Source organism: Ochotona curzoniae, unplaced genomic scaffold (assembly GCF_017591425.1).
Source record: "Ochotona curzoniae isolate NIBS_2020 unplaced genomic scaffold, NIBS_Ocur_1.0 contig_1071, whole genome shotgun sequence".
NCBI classification, from domain to species: domain Eukaryota; kingdom Metazoa; phylum Chordata; class Mammalia; order Lagomorpha; family Ochotonidae; genus Ochotona; species Ochotona curzoniae.
This window is the reverse complement of record NW_024464939.1, coordinates 27,417,939-27,433,431: the sequence shown is the minus strand read 5'-3', so window position 1 is coordinate 27,433,431 and position 15,493 is coordinate 27,417,939. Positions and strand designations below refer to the sequence as shown.

Sequence of the window (15,493 nt, the reverse complement as noted above, 5' to 3'; positions counted from 1 at the left end):
TCCAGTTTTTCCTAAAGATTGAAACTTAATGTGAAATGAGAAATGTATAGAAACATGTAAAAACAAATGTTGATCTAGAATTCATAAGGGCTTTGGGAAGGAGTGCCTTCCCTAGCCTGCCATAGTCTTCGCTAAACATGATCATTTAAAATAGCTCTCATTCATTGAAAACTCAGCCCTGAAAATTCCTGACTTCGATTCTGAAGTATCAAGACTAGGATGGTGACCAACTTCAAAATCCCTTGCTAGTACCCCTATAATTGGTAATCTGCAGATTTAATGTATGTTGAGAAACCACATCACTTGTCTTAAACTTCACATGGTAGAATGGGGTATTTTTTCTAACTGGAATGTGTTTGGGAACTGGAGGTTGTCCCATTAACCCTGTTCTTTGTGAATGCTGAGGCAACCAAAATAGTTTTTCACTGGAAATCTGACCTGGCCTTATTAAGCTTCTAGTGTCTCTTGAAGATACTTTAGGTTGATATTTATCACTTTTTTCTACATATTAGAAAACTTTGCTAACATCAACTTCTTCACCTTAATGTGTCCATCACCCTATGGAGCTTCTTTCCTGACCCAAAGCGAACTCTAATAGTTATGTCCAGCCTAGCACAGTGCTTCAGTGGCTAAATTCTCACTTTGCACATGCTAGGATCCCATGTGGACATTGATTCATGTCCCGGCTGCTATGCTTCACATCCAACCCCCTGCTTGTGGCCTGGGAAAGCAGTCAAGCATGGCCGAAAGCCTTGGGACCCTGCACCCAAAAGGGAGACGTGAAAGAAGCCCTGGCTCCTGACTCCTGGCTTCAGATTGGCTCAGCTCTGGCCATTGTGGCCACTTCGGGAGTGAACCAGCAAATGGAAGATCCTTCTCTCGAAATCTAATGCTCTCCATAAATCTTCCTTTCCAATAAAAATGTTTTAAAGAGAAACATCCATTTTCTCTGAAAAAAAAAAGATTTATTTATTTGGAAATCATACTTAACAGAGAAGAAAAAGCAGAGGCAAAGAAGATCTAACATTGTCTGGTTCATTCCTGAAACACCCACATCAGCCAAGGCAAGGCCAGGTTGAAGCCAAGGAACTAGGAGCCACGTTCAAGTCTTCCATGTGGGTGCAAAATCCCAGATTCTTTGGCCATCATCCCTGCCTTCCCAGGTACATTAACAGAGGTCTTCATTGAGAGTAGAGCAGCCAGGACTCAAACCAACACCCACATGGGATGCCAGTGCTGCAGGTTGCTTTACCCACTTTGCTACTTTCAGTTCCTCTATACCAGGGTAGGGAGTCATTAGACCCTAGAAAGTCACACACTAATATTTCCATGTCATACACTTACAAACATACCATTGTCTATAAAGTATATTCATGTGTATAAATTACCATGTACCAATATTTCCCAATGTTTATATGACAAGCAGAATTCCAGAATACAAATTTATTTCTTCCTCAAAACCTGATTTTCTTCCTGTTTATCTCATAGATACGTAGTGTGCGCTTCAGGCTCACTCAGTCATACTTACATACCTTACTGACATTTTCCCCTTTCATTTCCCTAGCTCTGTTAAAAACTTCCAGACTGTTGATGTTTGGCCTCTACTTTCTGTCTTGTTTCCACCATTTTAATTGCTTTTATTTGCTTTTTAAAAATTATTTTATGGTTTAGTTCCATAGGCTCTGGGTTTTCCCCTCCCTCCTCCTCAAAGCCCCGCTCTTCACTGATTTTCTCTGTTATTAGAACAGAATAGTCTACCTTCAGGAGCTTTCTCTGGTCCTTTACTTAGTTCCAACTTTGGCTCTCCACCCTCTCTTGCAATGACCATCAGGGTTGCTCTGGAGCCCCCCAAATTAGATCAAATAGACAGAGAACAATAAGGAAAGCTTAGAATAGACAGGAAAAAGTCAGCTTGGACTACCATATACTCACTAATAGGACACAAAGATCAGTTACTCCTCACTAAGGTACTGAAGATTTCTCTGCACACCCCTCCTAAAATTTTGTTTAAAAATGGCTTGTTAGAGTTATAAGCCTGTTTGGACCATCCTAAAAATCGCAAAGTTCAGTAAAAATCATGCTAGAATTCTATAAGCTGCTAAATATAAAAATGAAAATAGACATGGGACAGCTGAATAACACCCTATAATTATTGTTAGGTTTATAGCAGCCGGTTGTGTATACACTAAGATTGAGATGTCAAGGACTAAATAAAAATATTTTATTGGGATGTTCTCCATGTTTTCCTTTGATTTTTGTAGGTGCTATTCCTTTTCTCTATCAATAGAACATCTTTAAGTATCCTCTATAGGGCAGGTCTGGAAGAGGTATGTATATTCTTTGAGCTTTTCTTTACTGTGAAAGAATTTTATTTCACCTTCAAAGGTAAATGAAAGCTTTGCTGGGTACGTTCTTCTGGGCTGACAGTTTTTTCCTTTTAAAATCTGGAGTATGTCGCTGCATTCTCTTCTGTTGAATTTCCTCTGCGAGGTCAACAATGAGTCTGGGGTTCCTCTCTATGTTCATTGATTTTTTTTTCATACATAAGGGTCTTTTCCCTGTGTTCAACTGGAGAGAGTCTGATTATTGTGTGGCATGGCAAAGATTGCTTTTGGTCAACCCTATTAGGAGTTCTGTGCACCTCCTAGATATTGTTTCCCAATTCTTTCTCTATATTAGGAAAGTTTTCCTTTATTATTTTATTGAATACATTTTTAGACCCAGCTTCTCTTTCTGTGCCTTCTGAAACTCCCATTTTAACTCTTATATTCAGCCTTTGAAAAGTGTCTTATTTCTTGAATACTTTTCTTACCTTGAATCAGTTGTACTTCCAGCTTTTTGATTGTTTCCCCATTGTGTCAAGAAATATTTTCTAATTCTGACATTCTTTCTTCTGGCCTCACTTACTCTATTATTGAGGCTTTCAGCTAAATTTTTAATTTGCTGCATTGTGTCCTTCATTTCTAATAATTCAGCTTGATTTTGTTTCAGTGTTGCTATTTCCTGTGTGACATATTCCTTGAACTCCTGTATGTGCTTCTCGTTGTTGTTAAGCTTTAGGAGAAAAAAAAAAAGAAGCTTTAGAACAAGTTTTTAAAATTCTTTATTGCCCATTCCCCCGATGTCTTCCTCAGTTAACTCCAAGGTTGAAAAAAGCTTTTGTTCCTTTCCAGGGAAGACATCAGTAAAATTCAATGTACATCTGTCTCTTTTGCTTTTGGTCATTGCACTTCTGGTTAGCAGATTTCTCTCCTTAGGGCAAGTTTCTACAGTATATTGCCCACTGGTCTGCAGTTTTACTGATTGTCAGTACGCAGTTCTTCGTTTGCAGTCAGTTGTGCCACTTCCTCCAGTGAGTTTCAGTCCCAGGCTCTTGTGCTTCACTTCCACCACAGTTTCCATAGCCCCAGCTCCTGGCTCACCATTTTCCATCCTCTGTGGTCCTGTGCTGTGGCCACATCATTGGCTACACACACCCCTCTCCCACTCACGGTTTGAGCAGTGTCCAGGATTAGGAAGACACTAGCTGTCCTAAAATTCCTGATTGTCGGGAGTCCTGATCTTACCAGAACCTGCTGGCAGTTATGTCTAAAGACCACCTGGACCTATTTTGGGTGGAACTCATAGGATGCCAAGTTGGTACTATTTTTCCTGCTAGACCAGTGCAGTGTGTTGATCTGGAAGTAAGTTCTCTCCTGGTTTAGTGCCTGCGCAGCTCACTGTTGCTCCATCAGCCCCACAGCCTTTCTCTCAGTACACAAAATGGTGCCCATTGTGGCACTGGTGGATTCGGCCATGCTGGCCATTGGGTCTGGAAGCCACGCAGACGTATTTTGAGTGGGGCCTGTAGGATGCCAGGATGTGTTCTCTGCAGGATCAGTGCAGTCGTTGAGCTGTGGGGGTTTTCTCACAGCTTGTTTAGCTCACTGTTGTTCCTCCATCCCCCCACAACTTTTTCCTCAGTACACAGATTGGCACCCAACATGGCACTGGTACATCTGGGCCTGATGGTTGTCAAGTCTTGGGGCTACCCAGACCTATCTTAGGTGGAATCTGTAGGATGCCATGTCAGTACTGTTTTCAGTGTGACCAGAGCAGTATATCGAACCAAAAATGAGCTTGCTCCCAGCTTGGGATATTCCCAAGAATATTCTGGGATATCCCAGAATAGGATACCCTATTCTGCCATCTGCACAACTTCCTGTTGTTCCTCCAGCCTCCACCCTCCCAACCTTTTCTATAGTACACAAAATGGTGGGGGAGGGGGGCTGTCTGAGCCGTGACACCCACCCTGTTCCTGCACCCTCCTGCTTGGGCTCTGTCACTCTGCATCTGTTCATGGTTGAATCAAGCGTATCAACAGGATGGGCAGTTCTGTGCCTGGGTTTACCTCCTGAGCTCCTGGTAAGTTCCCCTTCCTGGCCACTGGAGCTCCAGTTGCCCACTGTTGCTGGGGTAACTGGTCGCTGCAACAGCACTCAGTTGTCTATGCTGCTTCCCTGTGTCCACAGGTCTCCAGGTGTCCCTCTGCCGTCGGCCTGTCCTGTCCTGTTTCCCGGGATCACAGCCTCTGGGCGTCACCCTGGCAAATGATTCTCCATCTGTTTAAACATGTCCTTACCCTATTCTGCCATCTTGTTTCCTCTTTCATTTGCTGCTTCTCTGGATCCTTCTAGATCACTCACTGGTCTGCCTGCTGGCAACCTTGATGGCTCATAACTGATCCTATGAATTTGTCCCTTTCTTGCTTCTTGCTTTGACAGGGTCCCTCTCTAACCTCATCTCGCATGCCTGCATGTCCCCAGCTCCCAACAGATATGTGTGCAATGTGCCCCTCCCCCTCGTCTTCATGTTGTATCTGACAGAAATTTCTACCAAGAACATGAAACTGATCAGTGTAACTCCAGTCTTAATCTAAATAGTTCTGATCTCTTCGCCCCCCCCGCCCCCCGTTTCCCAGCTAACAGCTCAAAGATTTGTGTAAAACACATTCTTTCTGTCCCTTTTTGTATATAAAATTTATTTATTTATTATTTTTTATTGGAAAGGCAGATATGCAGAGAGAAGGTGATACAGGAAGATCTTGTGTCCACTGGCTCCAGGTTTCCCACATGGGTTCAGAGTCCCAAGGCTTTGGGCCATCCTCCACTGATTTCCCTAGTCATAAGCAGGGAGCTGGATGGGAGGTGAAGCAGCTGGGATTTGAACTGGCGCCCATATGGCATCCTGGTGTGTGCAAAGTGAAGACTTTAACTGCTAGGCTACCACGCTGGGCCCTTATCCTTGTTAATAAACATTCATTTGTGATGTTAATTTTTATAAAAAATGGAAAGGAAATAGAATGTAAATAATCACTAATTTCCTGTACTTCCATATAATTGTAGAAATCCAAAATAACTCTGAGGAAGATTTTTTTTTTTAATTTATATTTTTTATTTTTATCACAAAGTCAGACCTACAAAGAGGAGGAGAGATAGAGAGGAAGATCTTCCATCCGATGATTCACTCCCCAAGTGAACGCAACATCCAGTGCTGCGCCGATCCAAAGCCAGGAGCCAGGAACTTCCTCCAGGTCTCTGCATGGGTGCAGGGTCCCAAGTCCTTGGGCCATCCTCGACTGCTTTCCCAGGCCACAAGCAGGGAGCTGGATGGGAAGTGGAGCTGCCGGGATTAGAACCGGTGCTCATATGGGATCCTGGCCCATTCAAGGCGAGGACCTTAGCCACTAGGCCAACACGTCTGGGCCAGATAGAAGGATTTTGAGTGATATAAGAACTATGTGTTTTTAGGTTCAACATAAGCAGATGAAAATTTCTTTGACTTTTATTAAAGATAAATAATCCTGGGCCCGGTGTGATAGCCTAGTGATTAAAATCCTCACCTTGAACACACCAGGATTCCATATGTCCCGGCAACCCCTCTTCCCATCCAGCTCCAGTGCCTTGGGACCCTGCACCTGCATGGGAGACCCGGAAGAGGCTCCTGGCTCCTGGCTCCCAATCAACTTGGCTCCAGCCGTTGCAGCCACTTGGGGACTGGATCAGCAGACAGATCTCTCTCGCTCCTCCTCTCTGTATATCTAACTTTCCCATAAAAATAAACAAATCTTTTTTTAAAAAAAAAAAGGTAAGATAAATAAATGCAGGAGACATTGCAGTTTGAACCTGGATAGCCTGGTTCTAGAGCCACAGCCTAAGCCATTCTGCTAATATAATAGGCATAACTTTCACCCCACCAATCCACAATGTAAAAAATCAGTAAAAGAAAATGTCCTTATTTTCATACATACTTTGAGTGTCTTTTAACAAATTATGAAAACTTATGCAAATCACTCAATGACCCACAATTCTTAGTAAACATTGGTTCTTATTAGCTAAGCAAATGAGCAGCTGTAATTACATAGCCTTGATGTGGAGACTGAGAATATCAAGTAGCATTCTAATTACTTTTTCTTTTCCAGTTCTAAGACAACACTAGAAATTTGTTTATTTCATTTTAAAAACTGTTATCTGATATCTACTCAAAATGCTAAATAAAAGTGTCCAAGATACTTTTCAGTATGTTATTTTGAAGTCTTATCTAACATGCTGCCATTTTAATCTTGCCACCAGATGGCAGCATGTTACATAGGAAATAGTTTAAATGTTACTCTGTTGGAAAAGACTTTATTTTCAGTGTTTTGCCGTAGAAGTTGTTGAGACATAATACACATGAAATAGTGTTCCCTGTGCCCCTTTGCCTGTGTCTTGCCCATCAGTTGTAAACAGCGCATGAGCACCGTGCGTAGGCGGCATGAAGCCTGCCCCTGGCCTGGCCGCCCCCGGTTCTCCCTCGAGCAGCTCCAGCTGAGGTCGGAGCCCTGTCCTTGGGTTCTCCCGGCTGACTGCTTTCACTCCAGCGGCGATGAGAGCTGTGTCCTTCTGCATTCTAGATATGTGACCACAACTTAGTAGGTGCTCTTGTAATATTTAGATATTACCAACATCTACATTTGTTGAGTGCTTTTTTAAATTACAACATACCCATAGTAGTGTGTGTGTGAAAGCAGGGGGCACAATATTTGTTTTAATTTGTGCTGTAGGAGTCCTTGAAAATTTGTCCAGGGTTTGTTACTACCGCTGCTGCCAGGGGTTGAAAGATTAGTGTCTGGGATGGAAAGCTTGATAATTAATGGCTAATGAAGAAAAGGTGTAGGGCTGAACGTGGCAATTCATCAAAGTGTGGTGAAAGGGGAAGGCTAATGGTAAAATGAAAAGAGACTCCAGCTTTTGCTACTGAGATGAAAACTCCCTGCATGGGAGAGCGAGAGGATGGCAGATCCTGCCGGTTACCTGAGAGCTCTTTCCACTTCCTAGTCGCAAATCTGCCTACATACTGTGTACTTCTCTGTGTTCATGATGAAGTCATTTGACATTGGTTTCTCAAAAGTTTTTCTAAGTTTTCTAAGCTCTAAAGCCTATTAGTGTCAAGTAAGTGAACTTGCCTATGAAGAGAGAGTGCACAGAAACTAAACACCCATTTCAAGGAAGCCCTGTGTACCTCTCAGATACTCTCTTGCTGTGGGCAATTGAGTCTTTAAAGCAACGTTAAGCACCTATTCCATTTCAGGTATTGTGATAGAGATTCTAATCTTAAATTCTGCAGAGGGTGTTTTTAAGGGACTGATTCAATCAGACCATTCAAATTAGGCTAATTCTCTGGCGCGTAGGGGGGTTAAGCTGCTGCCTGCCTGTGACTTTGGCATTCCCACATGCATGCCAGTTCATTCCCAGCTGTTCCACTTCCTGTCTAGCTCCCTGCTAATGTGCCAAGGAAAAGAGCAGAAGATGGCCCAGCTTCTTGGGACCCTGCCACCCACACAGGAGGCCCATATTTCCTGGCTCCTGACTTGAGCCTGGGCCACTGCAGGCCGTCGTTTCCCTTTGGGCAGTGAACCAGCAGGTGGAAGAGATCTCTCTCCATCTCCCCCTTTCTCTGTAACCCTGCCTTTTAATTAAATAAATGTATGTTTTAAAAAGCTAATTCTATGAACATTAATCCTATCTTGAAAATTTTTTTTGAGATTTTTTTTTTTTTTTTTTTGAGATTTACAGAGAGGAAGAGAGACAGAGGAAGAGAGATCCTCTCTCTGCTGGTTTACTCCTCACATGGCTGCACTGGCCAGAACTGAGCCAATCCCAAGCCAGGAGCCTACAGGTCCTTCTAAATCTCCCTTGTGGGTATAGGAGTCCAAAGACCAGAGCCATCCTCCACTGCTTTCCCAGGCCATTAGCAGGGAGCTGGATCAGAGGTGGAGCAGCCAGGACACGTTCCAACTCTATCCCATATGGGATACTGGCACGGCAAGCAGAGGATTAGCTTGTTATGCCACCATGCCAGCCCCATCTTAAAATATTTACCAAGAAATACCTAAATGGTATTTTTTGTACAGGATACATATTCATAGAGAATTCTAAAGATGGATGGAAAACATGTACCTTAAAAACATCAAAAGATTAGTATCTGATTATTAGAATGAAGTGATCAATTTGTTTTAAATCCCAAACCATTTTATATAGGTATGTAATAACTTTACATATTATGCATTTTATAGACACATAATCTTATCTTGAAATGTTTCACATTTTAAGTGGGAAGATTTTATCTGTGACACTCAAAGGCTGTTAGATTTATTTAGGCTGTTTAGAAGATTTCTAAAAAGCATTCAGTCAGTATTCATTGTATTCGGGACCTGTTATTTCAATCCATGGTCACATACTTTTAAAACAGATACACTGATATGTGTATTATTCATGTTGGGTTTCAGACTCTAAGCACTCATTAAAAGTATTCATTAATCACTTGGTAATATATATGAAATATTAATTTTCATCATGAAATACAGAAAAATAATCCACTTACAGTATCCTCAGTAATATGCCTAAGAAGTGGAAAATATTTTATTGTGTTATCTTTAATGTATTCTCAAGGTCAAATGACAGTAAACATTTTGTCCCATGACTACATTCAGATGATGGAAATTATAATAAAAGTAGTAATCATTTGTTGTATTTTAGATGTAACAAGATTAACTGCATGTTTTTCAGATGTACCTACCATGCATCTGAAGGCCGTCTGATTAAAACTGCTTAAATGTACTTAACAAAATATTAGGTAGTCTTAAAATTATAAAATTAGCAGTGACTTATAAAATTTTTTATAGCATAGTTTTCTTAAGTCAGTTTTTAAAGTCAACAGAATGGTGAAAAGAAAGTTTATTTCCATCAATTGACACTTGTAATAATGGCTTTGTAATGCAGCGGTGATTGTTTATACTAATTTATAACTCATTTATAGAACCTTGAAGTTCTGTCTCACATTCCAGTAAAATACACACATGTGGATGCCCCTATAAGGAATTGCAGCTCTGTGGATTTATGTACCTTGACTTCAATATTTAGTTAGCCTGGATTCTAATACCATCACAGTAATTGACTTGTTATTAGAAATAAAGTTTTTTCTTATTTATAAGGGTAACTTTAATTTTGAAGAATGTAAATCCAATTCATACATGGCTGAAAGCCAATTTCTCCTTCACTTCAACTCCAGCACATGCATGAAAAGCATGCTCGCGTCCGAAGTGCCTTGTGAATCTACAGTGATTAATTCTTCTCATTATTTTGCTGCAGATTCTCATGACCCTCTGTGATGATTCGATCAGCCACTTAGAGTTTATACATATTCATTTCTCTGTGCTGCCACAGTCGCTGAAGTCTCCTTCACTGACTGGTGTGTGCTTGGTGCAGTAATTGAGCTGCAGTAGATTGATTACTCTGGGGAGCTGTAAGCCCTTTAAAGGTGAAAACGTATCAGTCCTGTTAATTAGGAAACAAAAGCTCTGATGGCAAGTTCAGCAGTCAAATATTTCCAGTATAGAAGACAAAAGGTGTGTTTTGTTCCCTCCAAATAAACCCTGTTTACTTTGTAAAATTTGAATTTCCACCAGTGGTAGTGAAGATAGCTTTCTTCTAGGATTTTTTCATAGAAACTAAATGAAAAGGACCATCTTTATAATATCAGTATCATTATATAATCTCTCAAATCTTATAGTTTAGAACCTATGAGAATTTGTAGCATTGGTAATACATCTTCCTGTTATACATCAGTATTAAGTGTGGGTAAATTTTGGTCTTTTTAAAATTTAAGTCGATCTGCAATATTACAGCACTTTTGTTAGGTCAATTTAGTAGTATTCTAGATGGAGAAAGAGATTTTATTCAGCATGACATAGAAGTTGAGCTGTCTTTTGTCTCTTTGTCATAAACATCCTTTTATTCCTTCCCTCTTTAACCATATATTGCCTTACATTCCTACAGTAAAAGGTACCTATGTGGAATTATCTTCCACAGGTAACCCAGTTTCAGCATAGAAGTGGTGTCATTTATGTAGCTGACATGCCTTTCTCGAGTGGTGTTCTCACATTGGTTATAGTTTTCTCTTTTGAGATACAACTCACATACTATAAAATTCACTTTTTTAATGTATATAGCTCAGTAGTTTTAGTATAATCAACAAAATTGAATACTCACCACTACTAATTCCAAAACAAAACCCTTACTACTCTAGCCCCTGGCAACAAATAATCTACTTTCTGTCTCTGGATTTTCCTGTTCTAGACATTTCATAGAGATGGTGCTGTGCTAGCTCCAGCCTTGGGGTTGACCTTCCTTTCGTTTAGCGGGATAGCTTCTGGATTTCTGGATTCATCCATAGTGCTGCATGAACTCGACTTCATTCCTTTTTAGGACTGAATTATATTATATTGCATTGATAATTCCACATTTGGCTTTTCATTTATCAGTTTATGTATATTTGTATTGTTTACGCTTTTTGACTATTTTAAATGATGCTAATTCCTTCTTGCTTTGTTCTTGATCTTACTATGGGAACTCTTTCAGTCTTTCCATTAACATTGAGTATAATGTTTAGTTTTACTTAGATGATCTTCATCAAATTGAGGAAATGTCCAGTTTTTTTGAGTGATTTTACCATAAGAAGGTGTTGGAGTTTGCAATATACTTTTTCTACATCTGTTAAGAAAATCATGATTTTTGTCCTTTATTGATATATTACATCAGTTGATTTTCCTCTGTTGAACGCAGGGTATTCCACAGACTTTATATGTTCTTTTGTTTTTGTGACTTTAAATAACACGAGCCAATCTATCTTGTATTTCAGGCTTTTATTAATACAGCAAAAGAGATTTATGAAAAAATCCAAGAAGGAGTCTTTGACATTAATAATGAGGTATTATTTACATACAATGTTATTAGCTGATGTTAATTTAGAATTGACCTCTAATTACTATGAGATTTTGTAGGTACTGAAATGCTTCGTATAATAGTTAAATGTTCATGTTTTAATTGGATATAACTATATTGGTGAAAATTAGCTCAAGTGGATGGCCCTAGCCTTTTAATCTAATAACATATATTTTATAAATCCTGCAGAAAGCAAAGAAAACCCATGTCCATACGACATTATCTGCTGTGGGGAATGATGCTCCGTGTATAAAAGCATATGCTGTGTCACTGATGCAGAGTGCTGTCTGTCTGTCCCTGTGGAAGAGGGGAACACCCAATCTGGAAAATATTCCCGGCACAGCAGAGCACGTTCTCGGGAGGCTAAGCTAATATACCTAATTGGTAGTTGGCACTGAGCATTTTATAGAATTATTTTGAGTCTGGTTGTTGACATAACTAGGATCAAATGTGAAGTTTCAAAGCATGTAATTCATTGTTTACCAAAACCCATCATTTTGACCCAAATCACCACTCTTCATTTATCTATATTTACTTCAAGACATTTATTGTGGATAGGGCATTTTATTTGCTTAAACACAAGCATTTTTGCTGTTCTATAGTGAGACCTTTGGCATCCAGGAGAACACCTTGGTTCTTGCTCCGGTTGCGGCTAGAAAAGCATAACATAGATGGATCTGGCACTCCTATTATGTGGCTCAGTAGTCTTGACTAAAACATACAGCCTGTTACCTAAGGTTTCCAAAGAGGACTTAATTTCCTTATTCTTGGTAACATGGAATAATACTTTGTAGTTTCTAAATCCTCTTCTAGACTTGGGGCAGTTAATTTAAAGGTGACAGCATTCCGAGACTAATGCCAAATAAATTGAGCAGTAATTGGGCTTCTGTTTAAAAGGGCATGTTCATTGTTTCTGTCTGGTTTCATATAGTAGCTGACTGCTTTACTGTGCCTTATATGGCTTTGATTGTAATGTGCTGTCAGGAGCCAACAGGCCATGCTATTTATTTGGCCTAATGCCAGGTCTGACTCCTTGCTTCCTCACAAAGTTGCTACCAGCCCAGAGGGGGCAAAGCCAATGAGCCATAGGGCATGCTTTTTATTAAAGAGGAGTCAAAGAGCAAAAAGAAACCGCATCAGCTGCTGTCAGTACTGAGCCGGTGCCAGAAACCCCAAGGCTACTGCTGTGGTGGAACAACTGCCAAGCACTATAAATCTGAGATTTACTGTGACGTAAAGTTTCCTTAAGAGCTTAATTTCTGAAGCTACTGTATTACTTTTCTCAAAGTGTTGTGTTTTTAGGTAAAATCCACTTGAGGGAGTGAGGGTTAAGACATAAGTGTGAGCTTGATGAATGAAAGAACTATTCTGTGTGTGGGTTCTTGGCAAGCTGCCCTGTCTTCGGGGCTCATAGAAATTATTGATGACACAGAACCCTCATGTGCCCTCAGCCTGTACAGCTGATTCAACATGGAACAGAAATGCTGTCGGAGAAGAGTTTAGATTGTGGGAGACGGCATCGGCTTGGGAAAGTTGTGTCTTTTCACGATCACCTTCAGTGATTGCCTCCATGAGGAGACGTCCCTCAGAAACAAGCATTCCCCACTTTGTTTACCTTGTATCTAGTGTGATAAAACATTATTTTCAGAAAGCTTTGTTGTTGTTTTGGAAAGAAGAAATATGCACTAGGAAGAGTTATTTCAGTCTTTGCTAAATATTACTTAAATAGCTCTTTCAAAATTGTGTCCTTAAGAGTTAGAAATCTTTTTCTACAGATGCACTGTATTAAACTCTCTGGTTGGGTCTGATTATATTTATATTTCTGTTCTCTTTGATTTCAGGCAAATGGCATTAAAATTGGCCCTCAGCATGCTGCTACTAATGCTACACATGCCGGCAATCAGGGAGGACAGCAGGCAGGGGGAGGCTGCTGTTGAAGCTGTTTTTACTGTCTTGCTGCCCACTCGGGCCCACTCACTTATTCTTTCACCCTCTCCTCCTGCTCTCAGCTGAGACATGAAACTATTCGAAATGGCTTTATGTCACAGAAGACTTTAATCCTTCAAATTCTTGTATAACTTTGAATAAATGGTTCATGTTCACTTAAAAAGACAGATTCTGGAGATTGTATTCCTATCTATTTGCATTTGATTTCTAGGTCAATTGATGTGATTATTTTTGTTAAATGTTGTCTTGTGCCCTTAACTACAAACTGAATTGTATTAAAACACTACAAAGTCATCTTGAGTATTTTAAATCGGTTTATGTAGTTAGGTTTCCTAATACCTGTGGTTACCTAATGTTTAATATTATAGAACTGTCCTCAGAAAGTTTGTCAATTTTCAAGGCTGTAAGGAAAAGCAGAACTCTTTAATTCTGTATTTATCATTTACTTTCTGTATATATAGTTTAATAACTTGCTTGGGTGTAATTTGCCAAGCTTGAATTCTTTAATGCATTTGCATAAATTCTATACTGTTTAGAGCTTAAAGCTACAGAAGCATTGTTAGGAATTGCTTGGACACTGAGTTTTAAACTTTTTGACATTGTTAAGCATGTTCATCTTTTCTTGTCACTAGTCCAAGGAAAATATGCTCAATGTATATTACTAAAGGCTGTGTATGTGTTAACCTGTTTTAATGCCAAAAGTTTGCTATTTGTCCACAGTTTCCTTAAGACCTCTTCAGAAAAGGATTTGTTTGCCTTAATGAATACTGTTGGGTAGAAACACAGTATAATGAGTGCAAAGGCCCGAAGCAAGAACTCCCTCCATCTGTGCAACTCTCGGAAGAATGAGTATCCACATGTAGATGACATTATGAGGACTTTAATCTTTCCTTAACACAATAATGTTTTCTTTTCCTTTTATTCACATGATTTCTAAGTATATTTTTCATGCAGGACAGTTTTTCAACCTTGATGTACAGTGACTGTGTAAAGTTTTTTTTCTTTCAGTGGCATCCTATTAATCTTTAAAATATGATAAGCATCTTGTCTGTTTGGAAGGGGATATGACAATAAATCTACCAGATGGAAAATCCTGTTAAAAAGTAGAAAAGCTTTAGTAATTTACTCAGTGTGGTGGTTTTATCTTTTTTTTCCCCCCTTTTTCCCTTGGACTCTAATGAAATTGTTACAGCAGTGCAAAATAAAATCCTATGTACAAAAGTGTTCTTTTTTTATTATGCCCACCTTTTTAATGTATTTTTAAGTCCATTTATAACTTTTACATGTATTTAAGCATGTTTTTTAAAATGGGTCAGAATATTTTACACCCTTTTTCAAAAATTTTGCAAAGATGTTATAAAACTCCCACTATGTTGAAACTTCTTACTACTGATGGTGTAAGCAAATATTTTGTCTTTGGGACAACAGAATATAGACACCTGTGAGAAGATATGAAAGTAAGAAACGTTTCCATCCACTCAGGGCCTTCAGCTTTCTCCAGGTCTTTCCTCAACAGTCCACAATATTCTGTCACAGTTTCAGCATTACTCGTGTGGGAAACCACCCCATGCTGTCATGGTTTAACTGACTCCGTGGGGCACAGGGCAAGGGGAGAGGAAACCTAGTTTTGAGAGTAGTTTTTATTATGACCTTCCTTTCTCCTTCAAGTATTCTCATTGAATTCACTCATTCAATATTAGTGATTTCACTAATCACTATTTATTGATGAAAAAATTAAGACAAGCAGGATATGTTCTCTATATCAAGAAGGAAATGATTCTAGAAATCATTTTTAATCTGTTACATTTTTCAGAGGCCCACTGTATTTGTTTCCCTTTCTGCCTCCCCTAATTACTTTGCAAATTGAGTGTAAGAAGAGATAGTAGTGCTAAATAAACAGCAGCAAATGAGCACATCTATTTGTAATCTAAGAGAAGATGGAGCAAGTTAAGCCTCTACCTTCACACCAGCACCTCACATGGGCACCAGTTCAGGTGGAGCTCTACTTCCCGATTCAGATCCCTATTAATGGCCTGGGGTGGGGTGCACAGAAAAGGGCCCAGATCCTTGGGCACCTGCGCCCATGTGACTTAGACCAGTTTAGTCCCAACCATTGCAACCATTTGGGAGTGAACCAGCAGATAGAAGATCAATCGCTGTCATTGTGTCTCTGTAACTGTGCCTCTGAAATAAAGAAATCAATCTGAGAGATGAAGGAAGGAAAAAAGGACAAAAAAAAAAAAAAG

The 15,493-nt window shown here is 39.6% G+C and overlaps 1 protein-coding gene across 2 annotated transcripts in view; it reads left to right on the top strand.

The window, feature by feature from the left end:
- The window catches only part of RAB2A (RAB2A, member RAS oncogene family), a 68,347-nt gene extending 53,879 nt beyond the window's left edge, over window positions 1–14,468 (top strand). For both annotated transcript variants that reach the window (XM_040995089.1, XM_040995081.1), the window contains 2 exons: window positions 11,218–11,286; window positions 13,142–14,468. In XM_040995089.1, the coding sequence (XP_040851023.1) occupies window positions 11,218–11,286; window positions 13,142–13,237 (165 nt within the window). In that variant the 3' untranslated portion in view covers window positions 13,238–14,468. The remainder of the gene's footprint in view (window positions 1–11,217; window positions 11,287–13,141) is intronic.
- Window positions 14,469–15,493: the final 1,025 nt, after the last annotated feature.